Source organism: Rattus norvegicus, chromosome 10, assembly GCF_021556685.1.
Source record: "Rattus norvegicus strain SHRSP/BbbUtx chromosome 10, alternate assembly SHRSP_T2T, whole genome shotgun sequence".
In the NCBI taxonomy this organism is placed as follows: Eukaryota; Metazoa; Chordata; class Mammalia; order Rodentia; family Muridae; genus Rattus; species Rattus norvegicus.
The window spans coordinates 79,074,183-79,091,783 of NC_141543.1; the positions used below are offsets into that span (position 1 = coordinate 79,074,183).

The 17,601-nt window shown below is 49.6% G+C and overlaps 1 protein-coding gene across 44 annotated transcripts in view; it reads right to left on the reverse strand.

Annotated features, from left to right (window-relative positions):
- Msi2 (musashi RNA-binding protein 2) overlaps window positions 1-17,601 on the reverse strand; it is a 368,962-nt gene that overhangs the window by 26,554 nt on the left and 324,807 nt on the right. For 34 of the 44 annotated variants that reach the window (XM_087573094.1, XM_087573092.1, NM_001430239.1 and 31 more), the window contains 1 exon segment: window positions 504-566. In XM_087573094.1, coding sequence (XP_087429220.1) covers window positions 504-566 — 63 coding nt within the window. 44 annotated transcript variants of the gene reach the window in all.

The window sequence follows — 17,601 nt, forward strand, 5'->3', positions numbered from 1 at the left end:
GGGTTCCAGGGACTCTCACAGCATGGCTCATTCCTTTGCTTCCCTCAGGGATTGGTTCATCTCTGGCCTCAAGTGGAGACAGAGTAAAAAACCCACCTGCCAGGCTGGGCAGGAGAGGGAGCCTACTTTTACCTCTTTGGCCTGGTCAGAGATCAAAAAAAGGGAACCTTCTAAACCTGCCAGAGCCATGGACATCAGTGACCAGAATTTCTAGAAGCTAGGCTTAGAAATAGGATGGTCCAAAGCCAAAGAGAAAGGTAGGGTTTCTCTGATCATAGGAGCACAATTCTGCCTCGGGTTTGCAGTCCCCAAACTGTGACAGAGTCCTGCAGGAACTTCCCTGGGTGGTTGGGCCTTGGTGGTGTCTCCCTGTCCCCGCCCCCTCCCCTGGGCCGTGGGGAGAGGAGTGCTGGACAGATGCAGCCACACAGACTGGCAGGGCTTTTACCGTCCCCTGCATATGAGGCATGCCCGGGAGCCGCCTGCCCCGCACACCTTCCTACCTGATCCTCGAGCCGCTGCCACAGCTGCCGCCGCCACTGGTCCATAAGCCGCTGCTGGGAAGCCTGGAGAAAGAGAGGGGTGGAATCAGAGGAGTCACTGAGGAGCCCAGCTCACACAACAGACAGCTGGGGCGGGGGTGCTTCACAGACAGCTTTGGGGGCTACAGATCAGTGGCTCTCAGGCTTCTGGAAGGCACAGGATCTTTAGATGTCTGTCTTCTCCCCAGAAGTACATTCTAGGAAGCACATCACAAAAACCCAACTATGAGGATGACCTCTGTCTTTGGAGACTTGAGTTGAGGACTCTGTTGACCCTGCACTGACACTTGATGATGCCCAGGCCTGACCTTCTACTCAGTACAGGGACCCTGGTGGTGGGGTCAGCAGGAGCTCCAAGATAGGAAGCACTTGGGGCTGGCTTCTTCATAGAAGAGATATCATGGTCTAGAGATGAAATTCTCCAAGATCTGGTCATCTGAACTCTAGATTGGTCAAAACTTCCTGTCAGCAGTGCCATGGCCCGTGACCTGAGGGCGAAGCATGTGGGTGTTTCCAGGAGAGTATACACAGGATGCCAGACATCAGAGGGCTGAGGGGCTCTACCTGGGGTGAGCCCTGTGCTTCTGTGTGATCCCATTCTGTGTTTCAGTCTACCCAGAGTTATAATGATATTACTCTGTGGTGCTAGGATGGAGCCCAGGGCTTTGATGTGTCAGGTGCCTAGGTACTGGGTAGTACCAGGATGCGACCACGGACTATTCCAGCCTATCCTATGGCAATGACAGGGAACTTTGATGAGACTCCAGTGCATGAGGCCACAGTCAGAGGAAGCCAGCTTGGAGGGCTCCCCGGTGAGGGGGAGTGCTTTCTAGCAAAGATAGGCCAGGCAAGAATAAAGCTGAGGCTGAGCAGAGAGCTGCAAAATGTCCATATGAAAGAAAAGGTAGACTGAGTCTTTCCTCTCTCCTAGTGGCTTCTCTGACCACTAGCTTGACACACAAAGCCACACCCTGGACAATATATAGACATACTTCCAAATACACGAAGACAAATATCTCCTGCCACCAGGGGGACATTTGCAGCCTGACCCCAAGACCCACTTCCAGGAGCTACTTTGTTTTTTAAGATGATTCACCAGAAGCCCCTGCAAACCTGACAAACAGCCCCCAAAAGAGCTGCTTGACTTCAGCCACAGAGCCTGTCTGGCAAGGCACGTCTACAGGACAAGGGATCAGACATGCACCGGAAGAGCAGGGAGCAGAGGAGCCAAGAAAGGAGGAGCATCCTCCACACAGAGCGAACTAGAAGCCCACTAAACTCTAAGACTATGGTCCGAGCTACGTGGTTCTACGGAGGGCAAGACGTTCAAAGGCAAAGAGCTACTCTAAAAAGGTCAAGCTAAGCTACTGAAAATGCCAACAAAAGAGACATACTTGCATTTAAATATGGTAATAGGGCTGTTGAAGGGGAAAAAGAAAGATCCAGGTGAAATAATTGTACACGGTTCTCCCAGGCTGGGAATGAGTCTCCCAGTGCCCATGAAGACCTCGCTGCTCCCTTCCCAGAGGGAGCCCGGGACGGGACCCCACCTAGTCCTCTCCCCAGCTCTTCCATGCAGGCTCTAGATTTCTGAAGATGGTGTTGGTGGAAAGTGCTGAAGGAAAATAAGGAAGAAGTCAGGTTATTTCTCTTTGTCCCAACCTCTGTCCACCCAGCCTCCTGCTGCAGGCCCAGAGCGGGACTTAAGGGATGCTCGCCATGAAGAAGCAGCAGGGGAGAGGAAGGTTATTCTTTTGTGCTTTCTTTTCCCAGACATAACATAGGAGTTTCCTTGGGAGCATGAGAAGATGCTGGTTGGAGGAAGGGGATATAGTCGGTAAGATTTTTTTTAAAGGTCTATTTTCTAGAGTTAAGCAGTATGGACAAGAAGTCTGAGAGAAAGAGAATAAAAAAAAGTCCAAAAAAAAAATAAATCCATTATCCTCAGATAAAGAGTCCTGCTGGAGATGGAATATTCTTCCAGGAGAGAAATTTCCTCAAGCACTGAGGCGAACTAAGAGGCAGGGGTTCTCAGAGGTGGCTGCAGAGGGAAGCTGTCAGTTCTTCCTTCTGAGGCACCAGTCCGAGACACACTTCCACTACCTACCCAAGGCCTGAACCAAACTCATCCCTGTTGCTCTATACCAGCCCCCTCCTGCTCTGGCAGGCTGTCCATCTTCAGAGGTCACCCTTCGCTCCAACAGCTCCCCGACAGGACCTGCAGGATGGACCTGTGAGGCATGCCATCCAGTAGAAAGAATGTGCTGGTTCGTGACCAGCTTATACTTAATGGGGGTAAGCATTGTGTTTGCGGTGGCTATACATGTTTGCATGGCGGAGTACATCGTGGGGGAGATTATGTACAATAGAGGTAGGTATGCATTGGGGTGTTGAGAGTTCTAGAAACCAAAGGACTGTCATATTGGCTACAGTGATTGAGGCACTCTGCCATAGGTGTCTGAGTTCAAATTGGCCCAGCCATTCACCCACTGTGACAGTAGGCTAGCTGCTTAACCCTCTGTGCACAAGGGCTAGCTATTCTGGTACAGGGTCCACAAATACTAAGTGCTTAGTGTCTGAGAGTGAGCTAGTGTAATGGGAGGACTGGCAGATCTTTTTCCAGCTATCAGCTTGGTGGTGTGCAAGGCAGAGCTCTTTCTAGACAGGGCCTGTTCCGCTTCCTCAATAGAGGTCACGGTTCCATGGCCACAAGGACATCGGGACATACCTGAGTTCCTTACAGGTAGCAGTGATCTGTAACCCTTCACTATGTCTTTTCTTTCTTGCTGCCGTTTTAAAGCTAAATTTCCACTGCTCAAAGTAACAGCATGCACTCTGTTTATCTCTAATAATGGTAACTGCCCAAGCGGATATGGTTTGTTAGCAATGGATCCAGAACAAAGGGGAGAGATGTTCTGCTGATCAAATCCCAGGGGGGCTAGGAGCCACAGGTTGGCTATCTGTGAACAGGAAAAATACCACATCCCTCCTGCCTGGGACCTTTCCAGTTACAGAGAAGATACCTGGAGACATTAGAAGCTAAGGGAGGGGCTCTGGGTGAGAAAAGGCTCTATCGTGTAGCGTTGTTCTTGGTAGATGGGATCAGAGCCAGAGTCATTCTTCAGCTCATTTGGCCTCCAGCCCTGGCTGACCCCTGCCTTGCTTTCTGTGAGGCTTGGGCAGGGTATATTATCCCTCTTAGTTGCAAGACAGGCTGGCTGACAAGATGACCTTTACAGTCCCTTAGCTGCAGGCCCCGCATGAGTCTGTCTATCCATGAGGATGACAATCCCAAGTCCCCTGGGGTTGATGTCAACAAAACTTTGGGGTTAATGACATGTCTAAGGGAAAAAACATCACTACAGGACTGACAGCGACGGACACACTTTGATAGACTTGTGGAGTCATGACCCCTCACTGCAAGTTATAAGTCAACAGTGTTTTAATTTTTGTTTTGTTTTGGTTTGGTTTTTGAGACAGCTTTTCTCTGTGTAGCCTTGGTTGTACTAGAACGTGTTCTGTAGACCCTGCTGGCCTTGAACTCAAGAGATCTGCCTTCCTCTGCCTCCCGAATGCTGGAATTAAAGGTGTGCACAACCACCTCATGGTTTAGTTGTTTTTTTGCTTTTTTGTAATTATGACACTGAATCTATTTTTTCCTGATTCTGCAGCACTCACTAGTTTCCGTATTACCTAACTACAGCCATTTTTTAATATGCATATCTTATTTTTCTTGCTGGGTGACACTCTCTTCTAGGACAGGATGGGAGGCTACCATGTGTGAGTGAGAGGGGCTGGGAGCTGCTCATCTGGGTCAAGTGTAGCTAAGGACAGCACTGTCTGGGAGTCTAATAGCCTGACTCCCCTGATCCTCCAGCTCCAGGGCAGAAACTCACGTGCTCCCAAGAGCAAGGTAAGCACAGTGGAAGGTGCAGTCTATGATACTCAGGACTGCCTAGCTTTGCAATACATGTTGATTTCAACCCTGGGTTGAGAACCAGACGGCATCACCTGGTTTATAGTATTTACACACACTGATGTCCCCGGGGGTCATGACGGGCTCAGTCTTCAGTACAGCTGAGCACTGGGGCCTTGGAAAGCTTCTCGGGGTAATGGCAAAGTTGAGGACCTTTGGTGATAAAAGGATCAGTCGTTGGCTGGCAAAATGGCTCCATAGAACAAGCATTGCTGAGCAAGCTTGACTAACTTCAGTTTGTGCCTCCAATGCTCCGTAAGATTGGCCAACTAGTCTGCAGGAGGCCAGAATGAGCTCTTCCCTCAACACGGTGAAAAGCAGAGAACTGACCCCTGAAAGTGGTCTACTGACTGCCTGTGTGTGCATACATGTTCAAATAACAAGCAAACAACATACTTTAAAAAAATGTCAAGTTACCTTCTACTCAGTCGCCCCTTCTACCTCACAGGAGCAAGGAGCCTCCTGAGACTATGATAGGGAATCAAATCTTGTGATCGATCCCATTCACAACAGTGGGTTCTGATCTTGCCCCGGGGGAGCTTTGCAATCACAGGTTGCCCCAGCCACACCTTCATCAACAGAATCAAACCTTCTGGTGGTTTCTAACACACAATGCAGACAGACAAGCCATGAGCTAGAAGAAGCTGTGGGGGGGTCTTTGCTTTTGGTAAACACTGAAAAGGATGCTGCTTCCTGTCTGATTGGGAGGTCAAAGGTCTTTTCTGGCTCCTTTCCCTATATTCGTTTGGAAGAGATGTTGGCTCGTGGGCGGCGTGTATGTGCACGGGTGCATGTGTGTGCACACCTCTCCCACTTCCAGCACACGCACTGTTGGAGTTCCAGTTGGGTTCATATTTATTTCTGTGACCTGGGATGCGTTATGGATCCCCCAGAAGAGAAAGAGAATTTTGAAGCCTTTTCTAGCTCCAGGAGGTATGATTTGGGGGATCTTTCTTCAAGTCCCACACAAACAGTTTCTTCTAAGGCTGCCTGATCAAGTGCTCTCCTGCTCTACACAGCCGCTCTTTCCCTGTAAGCAGTTTCTATGGCTGGTTCAAACTGTCTTGGCTAATCTAATGTTGCCTCTCTGAATCCAAACACTGGAAAATAAGCCACCAAAAGAAGAAACTGTTACCCAGAATGTAGGAAACATGTCCAACATGAGTTTGGAAACACTGCCATCTGCCACTCTGGCTGGCCCAGGCCTGCCTGGGGTGGCGGGCTCAGCATTTTTACAGAAAAATTCATAGCTCTGACTTTTTCTGGGTGAGGCTGGAAAAAGCTGGGCGGCACATAATTGTAGCTAGAGGAACCAGGGGTTCACCTCAGAACAGAGGCTCCAAAGAGAAGGCGAAACTAATCACCAAAGGGGCACATTTCCAGGATCAAACAGAAATGGTCTGCTTTGACGGAAGCTGATGCGCGTTCATTTCAAAAGGAACAGAATAAGCCCTGAGCTCCTGGCATTCAAAACAGGAACCTGACTTAAGACACTGTTTAAGAAGTGAGACGAGCCTTTCCGGGAGCACCAACAGCTGTGCAGATGTCCTAGACAGGTGAGGGGGCCAGGAGCTGCTGCTGCTTACGGCAGAGGGATGCTGAAGAGAACATGGGCTAGGAATGCCTCACTGCTGGGTCTTGGCTACGCCAAAGAAAATTCATAATTTAGAACCCGATAGCTGTCCCTGGGCAGGAAGCAGAGAGGCCAAAATGGGAAACTGAGGCTGTCTGTAGGCAACAGTAAGGGGTGGACAGTTTGGGCTTGCTCTCTTCAGGGTGTTAGCACCTAAATATGGAAGGCAGACACAGAACATGCTTCTGTCCCACCTTGGCTAAGTGCTAACGTAATTGCTGATTTAATATGTTAACTCTTTAGATGTCTGGGTGGGAATAAAGGCATCATGATGTATCTGTGAAGTATCAGGAGGTTTGAGTAATACTTTCTTTCCTTTACAGCTAGTACTAGCTAGGCAAACCCTCGACTACTTAGGCACACCTCTAGCCCTTATTTTGAGGTAGGGTCTCAATAAGTTGCTCAGGTTAGTCTTGAACTTGTGATTCTTTCTTATGCCTCTCAAGTAGCTGGGATTATAGAGCTGTGCCATCAGGACACCAGGACACCACACTGGCAGCCACAACAGAGACTAACGCTCACTGACCCTGCACTATGACTGTAGTTTCTGATGGAAAAATAGGGTTCTATCTCCGGGATGGAGTCACACAACTAGACTACAAATAAACGGATTCCCTAGGACAAAAACAAATGGCAAATGGTAAGCTAGGCCTCAGGACACTGGGGGGTCCCTTGTGCCCCTGAACCTTCCGACTGCACCACTAAGCTCAGGGAGAGAGCTGCTTGGAGATGGAGGGAGATGGCTCAGTCTCAGGGACAGAAGTAGAGCGTGTGGCCGGTCCATCTTATCCTCCTCTCAGACGACAGAGCAGCAGGAGGGAAGGGAACAAGTAAATTCCCATGGCAGTGACCCTTGACCTAGGCCCAAACATCTCTCCTCTTCCACCTAGCTGAGCTGAACAAACTTCTGAGTTTTTACTTCCTGTCTCCCAGATTTTTCAAACCCAGAATGGACAAGAAAGCCGAAATCATGTTTTCTCCCAACCTGAACCATTTGTATTTGATATGCTTGGTCCCAGCTTCCTCCTATAGGGTTAAACAGACCCTCCTCAGCAGGGTTCCCATTGGCACTAGCCCTACAGCAGCCACCTCTGCAGACCAGGATAGCAAAGTGATGGACACCCAGAACTTCCTGATCTCCGGGAGCTCCGGCTCTGACCTTGGTCCCCTCACCAGTTCTGTAAATGGATATCTGGAGCTCCAGTCCCATCCCCTACAGCAGGAAGGCTGTCCATCCTGGAGTCTCTAGACAGGATGCCTAACTCTGCTCAGAGGAGAGTCCAGAGGTCGTGGGACTCTCATCAAGGGTCCAAGGTAGCAACTTACCAACTAGCACATAAACACAATATTTAAAAATCCCAACAGCTAGCAGAGGGGCACCTCAGTTCACAGGCTAGAAGGAAGAAGAGCTTTCTCTCTGCCTTCCTATTCCTTAGCTATGAAAGCCCCAGCCTTGGCAACAAGCCATGTTAATGACAGTAGTGGTGTCTACTTTCTCTAGGTCAAAGAATTTCCTTGTATCTTTCTCCCACCGGATAAGAAAGCTATGTCTGTTTCTTTAACAGATGAAGGTGCTGAAGCTGAGAGAGGGAAAGTAAACAGGCACAAGGCTAGTTAAAGGAGGGAGACAGCTCAGTTGGTAAATTCTTGCATTGCCAGTACAAAGACCGACATTAAACAAAGAAAAGAACCAGGCAGCCATGATGATGCCTCTTTGTGATCCCAGAACTGGGAAGGTGGAGACAGGAGGATTGTGGGGTTTGTGTGGACAGCTAGCCTAGCTTATTTGGCAAGCTCCAGCAAAATGAGAGACCCTGTTTTAATAAACCAGGTGGACAGTGCTCCTGGAATGCTACCCACAGTAAACACAATACACACACACACACACACACACACACACACACACCCCTCATGTTCTCACTTACTGCCCCTCTCTACTTCCTCTATTCTGTGGAGCTGCCGGGAAGAGTCAGGGAGACGACGCTGTGAAGTGCTTTCCACAAGTGGACTACAAACTTCTATTCCTATTTTTTAATTATTATTGCCCACGGTAATGGTAACAGAGCTGCGAAATCCCTTTGGTGCTTCCTATTCTAAAATCCCATTAATTTACGTGATTTGGCATTCAAAGGGCTTTCATAGGTAACATGCATAATTTACTGGTGAGCAAAGAGCTGTTTTCTCTCAAGTGTAAGTTTGAACTGAAGTAGGGCCATGTGACAGTAAGACAAAAAGAGAAAGGCTCAGGGAGGGCCTGGCCAGGGTGGCTCCATCAGAGGTGTAAACATGGGTCCCGGAGGCTTGGAGCCGAATGGAATCACCAGGATCAACTCAACCTTTTCCCATCATCCTCTGCCTTGAGACGCCACCCTACCAATATTTCTTGCCAACAATTTCCAGGTTCTTGGCAGGGTAGGGTAGCTTGGTAGGGCCCAGGATCCTTTCTGGCTCCTCCTATCAAGTGGAATCTTGTTCGTTCCTCTGTATCCGGCCAGGGGGACTTGCTCCTTATTTGTCACTGTGTCCCCTGCACTGAGCTCAGGGAAGGTTGACAGGATAACTGTCTTTAACTCTGTGCAGACTGCAAAATAACGGGTGGGTGCGGCATGGATAGGGTAAGGGGAGGGGTTGGTGCTTTTTCCGGCTTCTACCTTTGCCTGAAAACAAGAACGTTCAAAGATGGGACTGTGGGGGTAGAGGGCAGGATGGGGAAGAATGGAGAACCCTGAGCAGCTATCAAAGAAATAAAGTGATAGGCGGGCTGCCTCTGCCTTAGGAACTGAATGGAGGAGGCCTCAGATATTCTCCTATGGCAAAACGGGACCAGCATCCTTGTATCCCAAATTATCTGCACTGACATCAGACTGGCAGAGTGTGTTTCCTTTCCTACCATCTACTCAGATGGGGACCACAGAAACCAGTGGAGGCAAGAATGGGAAGGAAGGAGCAGAGTCCTGTGTTTTTTTGACTCTGTATCCCTGGACCCTAAAACTTAAATACCTTTTCATTATCAACTGGGGAAACTTATCTTCTTTTACATGTTATTTATGTGTGTGTGTACATGACACATATGTGCCAGGTATCCATGGAGGCCACAAGAAGGCATCAGATGTCATGGTGCTGGAGTTACAGGCAGCTGTGAGCCACCATGTGGGTGCGGGGAACAGAACTCAGGTCCTCTGCAAGAGCAGCAAGTGTTAACTACTGAGCTCTGTCTCCAGTCCCCTACCTCAAAGCCTGGTACTCATATAAAGTGGGAGGAGAGCACCTACAACATAAGGTTGTCCTCTGACCTCTACACACACTGTGGCAGGCATGCTCCACCCACATCATGACATGTATATGTCATCATGTACAGACATGTACATACATAATAAATGAAAATATCATCTTAAAATAAAAGAGAGTCCAAAGAGTTTGATAGTCCCATGCCCCACCCACACAAAGGGAAGATACAAGAAAACAGGTATCTGGGGACCACGAAGTAGTCCTCACTGCCACAGTGAATCTATAGGTGCCTTGGCCTCAGACTTCCCAGCATCTACTCCGTAGGAAATATATTTCTGCTTCTGGTTAGCTCCAGGCTATGGTATTGTTACTGTAACAGGAACAGACCAAGCCTGCCCTTCACAACAGCTCCCCAGGACCACCAATGGCTTATCACTGCTCCTGTGTATGTCACTATAGCCTCATGGCTTATACTTGGAATACCCTCGCTGGTCACATACAGGATGCTTCTGTAGGCTCTGAGCTCACTGCCCAGTGTCTCTGTGTTATATCATGCCTTTTTCCAGCAATGTGAGAAAGAGAGAGAGAGAGAGAGAGAGAGAGAGAGAGAGAGAGAGAGAGAGAGTGTGTGTGTGTGTGTGTGTGTGTGTGTGTGTGTGTGTGTGTGAAGGAGCTCTCTCAGCAGTAGATCCAGACTAAGCCAGACCCAGTGAAAAAAGTTTCTTTGTGGCTTGGATGGAGGGAGTAGTGGGCAAGTCTTGGTCTCCCACACGTCCTTGGCTAATCCGGAAGGCATGAAATACTGGATCATCAGGCCCCGTGTGACAGTCTACCCCGAGTTTCACACTCTGAATAATTCTTATTGTTGTAATTTTGTTTTCTACGCTACAGACTTTCTCTTGATTTTACTGATAAAAATAAAAACTGAAGGCCGAGGAAAGGTGACAAGGTTCCCCCTGGTGAGACTGAAAGGGGACTTTAAGGCTGGTGGTGCAGGTATCTAAGAGGGTGTGGGAGAGCTGTGGGCAGCCGGGGGTTAGAGATGGAGGCCGTGGGTAGCAGTTCTCAGCTCACAGGGAAGCAGGCACACACTTGCAGCCTCCTTCACTAATGCCCTGCCTGTCCTCACAGACCCCTCAGCAACCCGTGAGGCAGGGAGACCACTGTTTCTATTCAGGAGGTACTTGATAAGTATGGATACTGAGGCCCAATGTCTGGGCAAGCTAAGGCAAGAACTCCATCTCCCAGCTTTCCTCAAAGCCAGTGTGTGGTATGGGGTGTGTGCCTGGGTGTGTGTGTGTGTGTGTATATACGTGTGTGCGACTATGCACACGCGTGTGTTATGTGTGTGTTTGGTGCGACCATGGGGAGCTGAGCGTTCACTTAGTTGCATCCTCTCATTTATGCAGAGCAGCTTCAAGAGGCACAGAAAGCTGATCGCAAGTGAAACCCGCAATTCCTGTCAATTCAGATTGCTCCAATTCATTTCTGCAAATGTTTATTAAGTGCCTATTACGCAGTGTGCTCCGCTTTCATCTGGGAATAGAGTCAACTCTTGATTTTCCATGCCAGCGAGGATCGTTCGCTCGGTGATACTGCACACCCACAAGTCCCCACAAACCTCCCTCCAGTGCTGGCTGGATTTGGGGTGTGTTGCTGACTTTCAAAGCGACAGATCTGCTTCCTGACTAAGCCTGCCTTTAATATTCAAATGAGAGGATAAATCCCAAGTACACACAGGGCCAGGTGGCCGGCAGGCTGGCCTCTGGGAGCTGGCTTGTAATTTAAAAGCTCCTCTGCGAAGAGCTAATCTCTAGAGAAGAGTTGGGGAGGGGGAAGGGCAGAGATTCCAGGGTTGAGATGGGACAGGTGCACAAGGCTCTTCCTAGGCCACACCCTGCTTATAGCCTTGGCCCCACCCAGGTGTATGAATCCTCAGCTCCATCAATCAACCTGAGAGGCTAACCTCTCACCCTGACATTTCAGTCAGAGGCCTGCCCCTACTCACTGAGCAAGGAGCCAGGTAGAGCCAGAGAGATCATCACACAGGTACCACAAAGGTCCCCAGTGTGGTTATTTCTGGGATGGGATAAGGTGAGGGTGAGGAAAAGAACCCTTACAGACAGAAGCAGGACAAAGGTGACAGGAGATTAGGTTGACACTGAAGGGAAGAGCTGTCTGATTTCTGGGTTCTGAGATCCCAACAGGACAGCCTTGGAATGGCCTCTCTTGGCCCAAGGCTCTGAGGACTTGTTCAGAGAGTAGGGAACACACTCCTGAATCCAGTGTAGGACTCAGTCCTGAGTGCATGCCCTGGGTTTCCTTTCCTGAACAGGGACATCCTTGAGAGTCTCTGTCACTCTGGTGGGCCTGAGAAAGGAGGAGACAGAAAGGTCCCCAGGCTAGCCCTCACAGCAGTCCAGTTCCACTCTAGATAGAACAGGTGTTTGCAGAGTATATTATCTGCTTTTCTGGAAACTTTGCAAAAGTACTATTCTCTGGGCAGAACTGGCAGTTGGTATAAGTCACAGCCTTGTGCCCATAGCCAGGGCTCTTCCCCAAGCCTGTCCACTTGAGAAATACTATTTCCTGGATACTCGAGCCTTGTGTTCTGCCTCTCTAGAGTGTGGCTGGCCACCAAACTGTCTTTGTTCAAAGAGTCAATATCTTGAACCAAGGTTACCTAGCAGCAGCTCTGCTGACGAAAGGTTGTTTGAGGTCCTCTCCAGATGAACAGGGCCTCTCTGAGCTAGGGTACCTCACCTCAGACCACCTCCTAATGAGCACTGTTCAGCCATCACCAGAGACTGTCATGGACAGTAACCAGGAACAAAGAACTGCTAGGGAGTGGTTTAGTGGCTGTGAGTCCCAACGGATACCTAAGCTTCGGGTGTTCCAAGACTAGTACCCCAGAAAGCCACTCTCCATTTGTCACAGTGGCATCACAGATCTGATCTCCATTGCTAAAGAGACAGAGAACAAATGGGCAACTTCTAGCCCCACCCAGCTGCTGGAGAAGGGTCTCCCCAGCCTGGGACCTACACAGTCTTTTTCCTTCATACACAGAATAGCTCAGGAGGGAGGCATAGAGGCTGGGTTACAAGACGCTGGCCTGGCTCTCCTGGCTGCCTAGAACACTCTGCCGATAAGGTTGTCAACGGGACTCTTAGCAGTTGGTGCCATATTAACCTGATTGTCCTTAGTAGTGTTAGAAGATCCCAAAGAGCCACTAGCTGAGGCAAGGAAGAGGAATGTAGCTGAGAAGGTAAAATTGAGAGGCTGGGGTGCAGACAGCAGGGGACATCCTTCTGGGCTCACTCTAGATGTTTCTGTACTACCCTTCAGCTCTGCCCATCCTAATTCCATGGAAGGCCGCCTCTACCATCCTCCCCTGTAAACCTGCCTCCAACTCTGCTTTGCTTTGGGGCCCAGACTCATTCTGAAACCTGATTCACACACGTCCCACCTGCTCCAAGTCACCTCTGCCAGCTCTTCACGCAAAGCCCTGAGGCCTGCCCTGGGGACTTCCTGCTTCCCTGGGGGAAATGCGATGCCATCCTGATCACTGATCAGCAGATCCAGGAAGCACCATCCTGAGAACCGAAGATGGGAAGATGACTCTAGAAAACTTGCTTCATTGGCCACTTTGATGCTCACGAGTTCCTTCTATAGCATTTACAGGCTTGCACAGGATAGTCACAGACACATAGGCATGCATGCGTGTGTGGGCACACACACCATTCCTCCATTCTAACTCAATCAAAAAGTCGCCTTCATTTTTCAGAGTACAAGGTCACCTGGCTCAGAAGTGGCCCTAGAACGAGAGACCCTTCAGATTTCCATCACATTTCCTGCCCTTTGACCTGCACTGCTTCTGGGGGTTTGGAAATCAAATGGATGAACGAGCACGTGCACAACTGTGCAGACCCGCACCTTAGGCAGATGTGAAATGTTCAGGGTTCTGATTTCCTGTAGGAGGGAGTGGCGGCAGAGGGAGGGGCAGGGTGCTCTCCCACAGATGCTGTATGCAGATGTTCTGTCTGCGCTCAAGGACAGATCACCTCCAGCGAAAGCACAGGGCACTCTGCCAGAGTGCTGAGACAGAGGGGAGAGAGCTGGGGCCAGGCAGCAGCCAGGGGGAAGTTGGCATGCTTCTACGAAATGCACTTGGCTGTCCCAGGTGCTGGCTATCTGGTGCATTCACCTCCCCTGGAGCGAGAACAGGACACTCTCAGGTTAAGAGACAGCAGCACACAGCATGGCTGTGGTAAACAATTTATTTTTCTACCTCAGTTGCTTGCAGGGGGAAACATAAAATGCCATTAGGGAGCAGTGTAGATGAACTATTTACAGCACCACTCATGAGGAAGCTCGTAGGGAAAAAAAAAATAAAAGGAACCGGTTACATCAGTTATCTTTAACCAGAGGAGCCAAACTGCAGACCTCCTGCCGCACTGGCCACTCAGTGGATACGAAGGATGCTGATATTCAGACATACAGATCCGCTCACACCGGGCGAGTCAAGGAGAGCATGGGTCACTCACTGTCTGGAAACTCTAGCTTTTGTGGATGCAACTGAACTACTGTTACCAACTGGAGAGAGCAGGGACATTTCAGAGAGGGAATCGGACAGGGTCTTCATGACACGATCCTTCTGGGGAGGGGTGGCTCTCAGGGAGCTGGCCCTGAAATGTAGCCTTGATTTGGATGGGCCCAGGTGTCCTGCCCCTTCCCACCCTGCCAGTGCCAGGGGGTAGGGTAGCCACACAAGGCAGGGATGTGAAACAGGAGGAGAGTCCAGTGGGGATCAGTGTCCATTGGTGAAGCACACGGCAGAGTCAGGGTGACTCTGCTATTCCTTCTCAAAGACAGGTGAGTTTATTGTGACAATAGCCACCAGGAGACCAGCCCAAAAGGACAATGGCAACTAGACAGTGTTTACACTGCTGCTCCTTCAGATTCCATTTTCTACACCGTTTTGTAGAGGGGTGTGAGTGTTCACATTGCCGCTATGCATCATGGGACACAGGCGCTCCCTCTAGATCAGATAGCTGTAACCCCTCTGGGCCACCAGCACTTAAAAGCTCACCCTGCAAGCCTGACTTGATCATCATTCTACAGAAGCAGCATCTTCCTGGATTCCTCTGAGGAGTCCCTATGAAGTTTGTGAACATTTCCTTACATTCTGGGGAGCTGGTGGGTGGCATGGGGTGGAAATGGTCACAGCGCCTTCGGGAAGCAAAGTGGGAGGGGATGGGAGCATGAACATTTTCCGAAGCAAAACAAAGCAAAACAACAAGGTCTCTTCCAGAATTTGAAACAGGAAAAAATCATTTTCATTCATTCCATCAGCCAGATAGGACAGATTTCTGTGGGCCCTGCCAGCAATCGGGTGGCTCTGGCAGGAGTACATACTCTCTAGAAATGACGGCAACCCCCACTTGGGATGCCTCTCTTAGGAGCTTGCTGATAACAATTGCATCCCCCAACATCAAAATCAGCAAATAACTGAAAAGTGAAATAAGACTAGAAACTGTTGACAGAGTAAACAGAAGGAAGGAGCCCAGAAGGCTCTTGGGCAAAGAAGTGGGCAGAGGGATGATATGACCGCCATTCCAGACTCAACACTGATAAGAACACAAGGCCAGGGAAGACCCTTGACCATGAGAGGCAGGAGCCATGTGCAAAGTGGTCACACCCCAGCCTTCCTAGAAAAGAGCCCCGATCCCAATACTGACAAAAGGCATCCAGCTTCTTTCTTACCACACCTTATTTGTTCTCAAAGAATCCTGCAGGTGGCTTCAGGGTTAAACCTGTTTAACACAGCTGTGTTGTCCAGGGAGATCTACTGGGACTACTTACCACATGGGTGGGGTGAGACCTGAACCCTACACAGCTGGGATGGATGCAAAGGTCAAGACAGGTGCAAAGAACACCTTGGAAGGCATCAGGTTTCTTTGTGCTGAGAAGAACCCAGGTTCTATCCTGCTAGTGAGTGAAGGGTCTGGGTGGTTTGAGGACCTAGATGGGCCCTGCATGCCTCTATGATGGACTCAGAAGGACTAGGAGGGGTATGGGACCCACACATAACCTCAGAGGAGTTAGAAATGGGAAGCAGGCATAAGGCCATTGAGACCACAAAGAGAAAGCATCAGGACAACTTGGTAGTGATGAGAGCTGTGAAATGTCAGAAAGTTCCAGGATCCAGCCCCAGGGCATGGGAGCATGTTCACTGAACCACCCAGGAGGTGAGAAGAAGGCAGTGGACTGGGCTGCCCTGATCTCAGAGGATCACCATGCAGCCCTACTGCCTCCTTAGCCACACCCACCTCCAACATCCCTTACAGCAGGAGACAAGAGACTAATGTCAGAATATTTAAAGCTTCCTGCCCTAGAAGTCCACCAAGTCTTAAGCTCTGTGATGATGTGATGCTTGATTCTAAAGAGACTGAGCATGCCCTTAACTCATGACTAAAGGAACACAGGAGTCAACTTAGGCTTTGTGTCTAGAAGCAGCAGTGGCTTGGCAGGGTGTTGGGACAAGCAGATGAAGGGCAACTCCCGGGGGGCAGGGTCAGGTGAACTGTGACCTCAACCTGACTCCCGACATACTGGGATGAAGGCTGAGTGGCTCAGGCCTCCTTAACCCACAGGCAGGCACCTCATTCTGGTTGTGTCTATCTGACCATGAGGTAAAAGAACCCAGGAGGTTTCAAAGTGTGACAACAATGGATGGGAAACAGACATTGGTGGCTGAGAATGGACTGCTCACCCTGTGGGTCTGTCTGTCCTCAAGGCTGATTTTGCCTCGTTTAACCCTTGTGATTGGCCACAGTTGAGTTGGTCATGATGACGAGGATCTCTAGGCATAGACACTGTACCTACTCCCTGTTGAAGCTTTGACTTCTCAGGCGGAACCAGGCACCTGGGAACACCGCCTCAGCTTGCCCAGCCTCAGCTTGGTCACACTGGCATGCCTGTCTGTCTTGGGTAGATCCAAGGAGGTGAGTCATGGAATCAGAACACTACCAGGTGCTCCCTGGGTTGGCTCAGATGAGACAGGGGCCTTAGCATGGGATGTACCTCATTATCTCTAAACTACTTCTCCAATTCTGCATGCACACACCTCTACAGTACCACATGCCTTCTTTAAATCTCTTGAACAGGACTGAGCAACAGAACCCTTAGTGGGATAGAAAACTCTACATTCTACTCTGAGACCAGCCATCACCCTCATGTGGGTGCTAAGGCACTGGAATGTGGCCAGTGTGAATGTAGAACTCGATTTTTTTCCCTTTCTCCGAAATTTTAATTACTACAGATCTAAGTTTTAGCGACCAATGTTACCCAGTTGACAGGTAGACACTGACTAATGGCGAAGTATTAGAAGCTGGGACTCAAGACTGCTTGGACTCTTTTTTTCTTCTCTGTGCCTTCTGATTTGTACCTGTCTGTAATAGGGATAACCCAGGAACAGGTCTAGCCTGAACTCTGGTCCCAGAGAAGCTACTGCACACACCCTTCTACCTTGAACTTCTGAAGCTCTAACTCCCTTCTGCCTCTGACCCCATAGTCAGAGAGAGGTACTCACCCTCTTTCAAAGGTCCTACCCAACATCCAATCACAAGTAAGAGAAGTGAGGCCCAGAAGCAGGTGACTCGCCATAGCCACTTGTCCAACTGGTACCAGAGATAGGATAAGTGCCTAAGTTTCCAGTGATGGCCAGAATCAGAGGATATATAGCCTTACATATCTTCTGTTCCCATCTCAAAATCTGAACTGAGGCCAGTGTTAGACTTTTCCTCCAATCTCCTGCACCTCAGGCTTAGAAAGCCTCCCTCAGGCCAGCTTTCTGCTCATCACATCTCTTGGGCCTCCAAGTAAAGATGTGAAAACTGCCAGGAGTAACCCCAAGTCCAGTCACCCAGCGTGGTCCCCTACTCCCTCATCTCCTACAGAGAACCATGGAGCACAAACTTCCTTACACCTGGTCTCTGACTGTGAGGCAGTAGGCAGCCTAATATATTTTCATTTGTACTGCTTTACCTCACAACACCCCTAAAGCATCCCTTCCTGCAGCATCCTTCCCAGTTTCCCCAGACCACGCCCACCTGCTCCCTCAGCTGAAGCACCAGGGCATGTGTGGTCAATGCCATGCTCTGCTGTCTGTGCGGAGTACAATGAGAATCTGCACATCTCATTCAGGGGGTAAAGCACAAGTC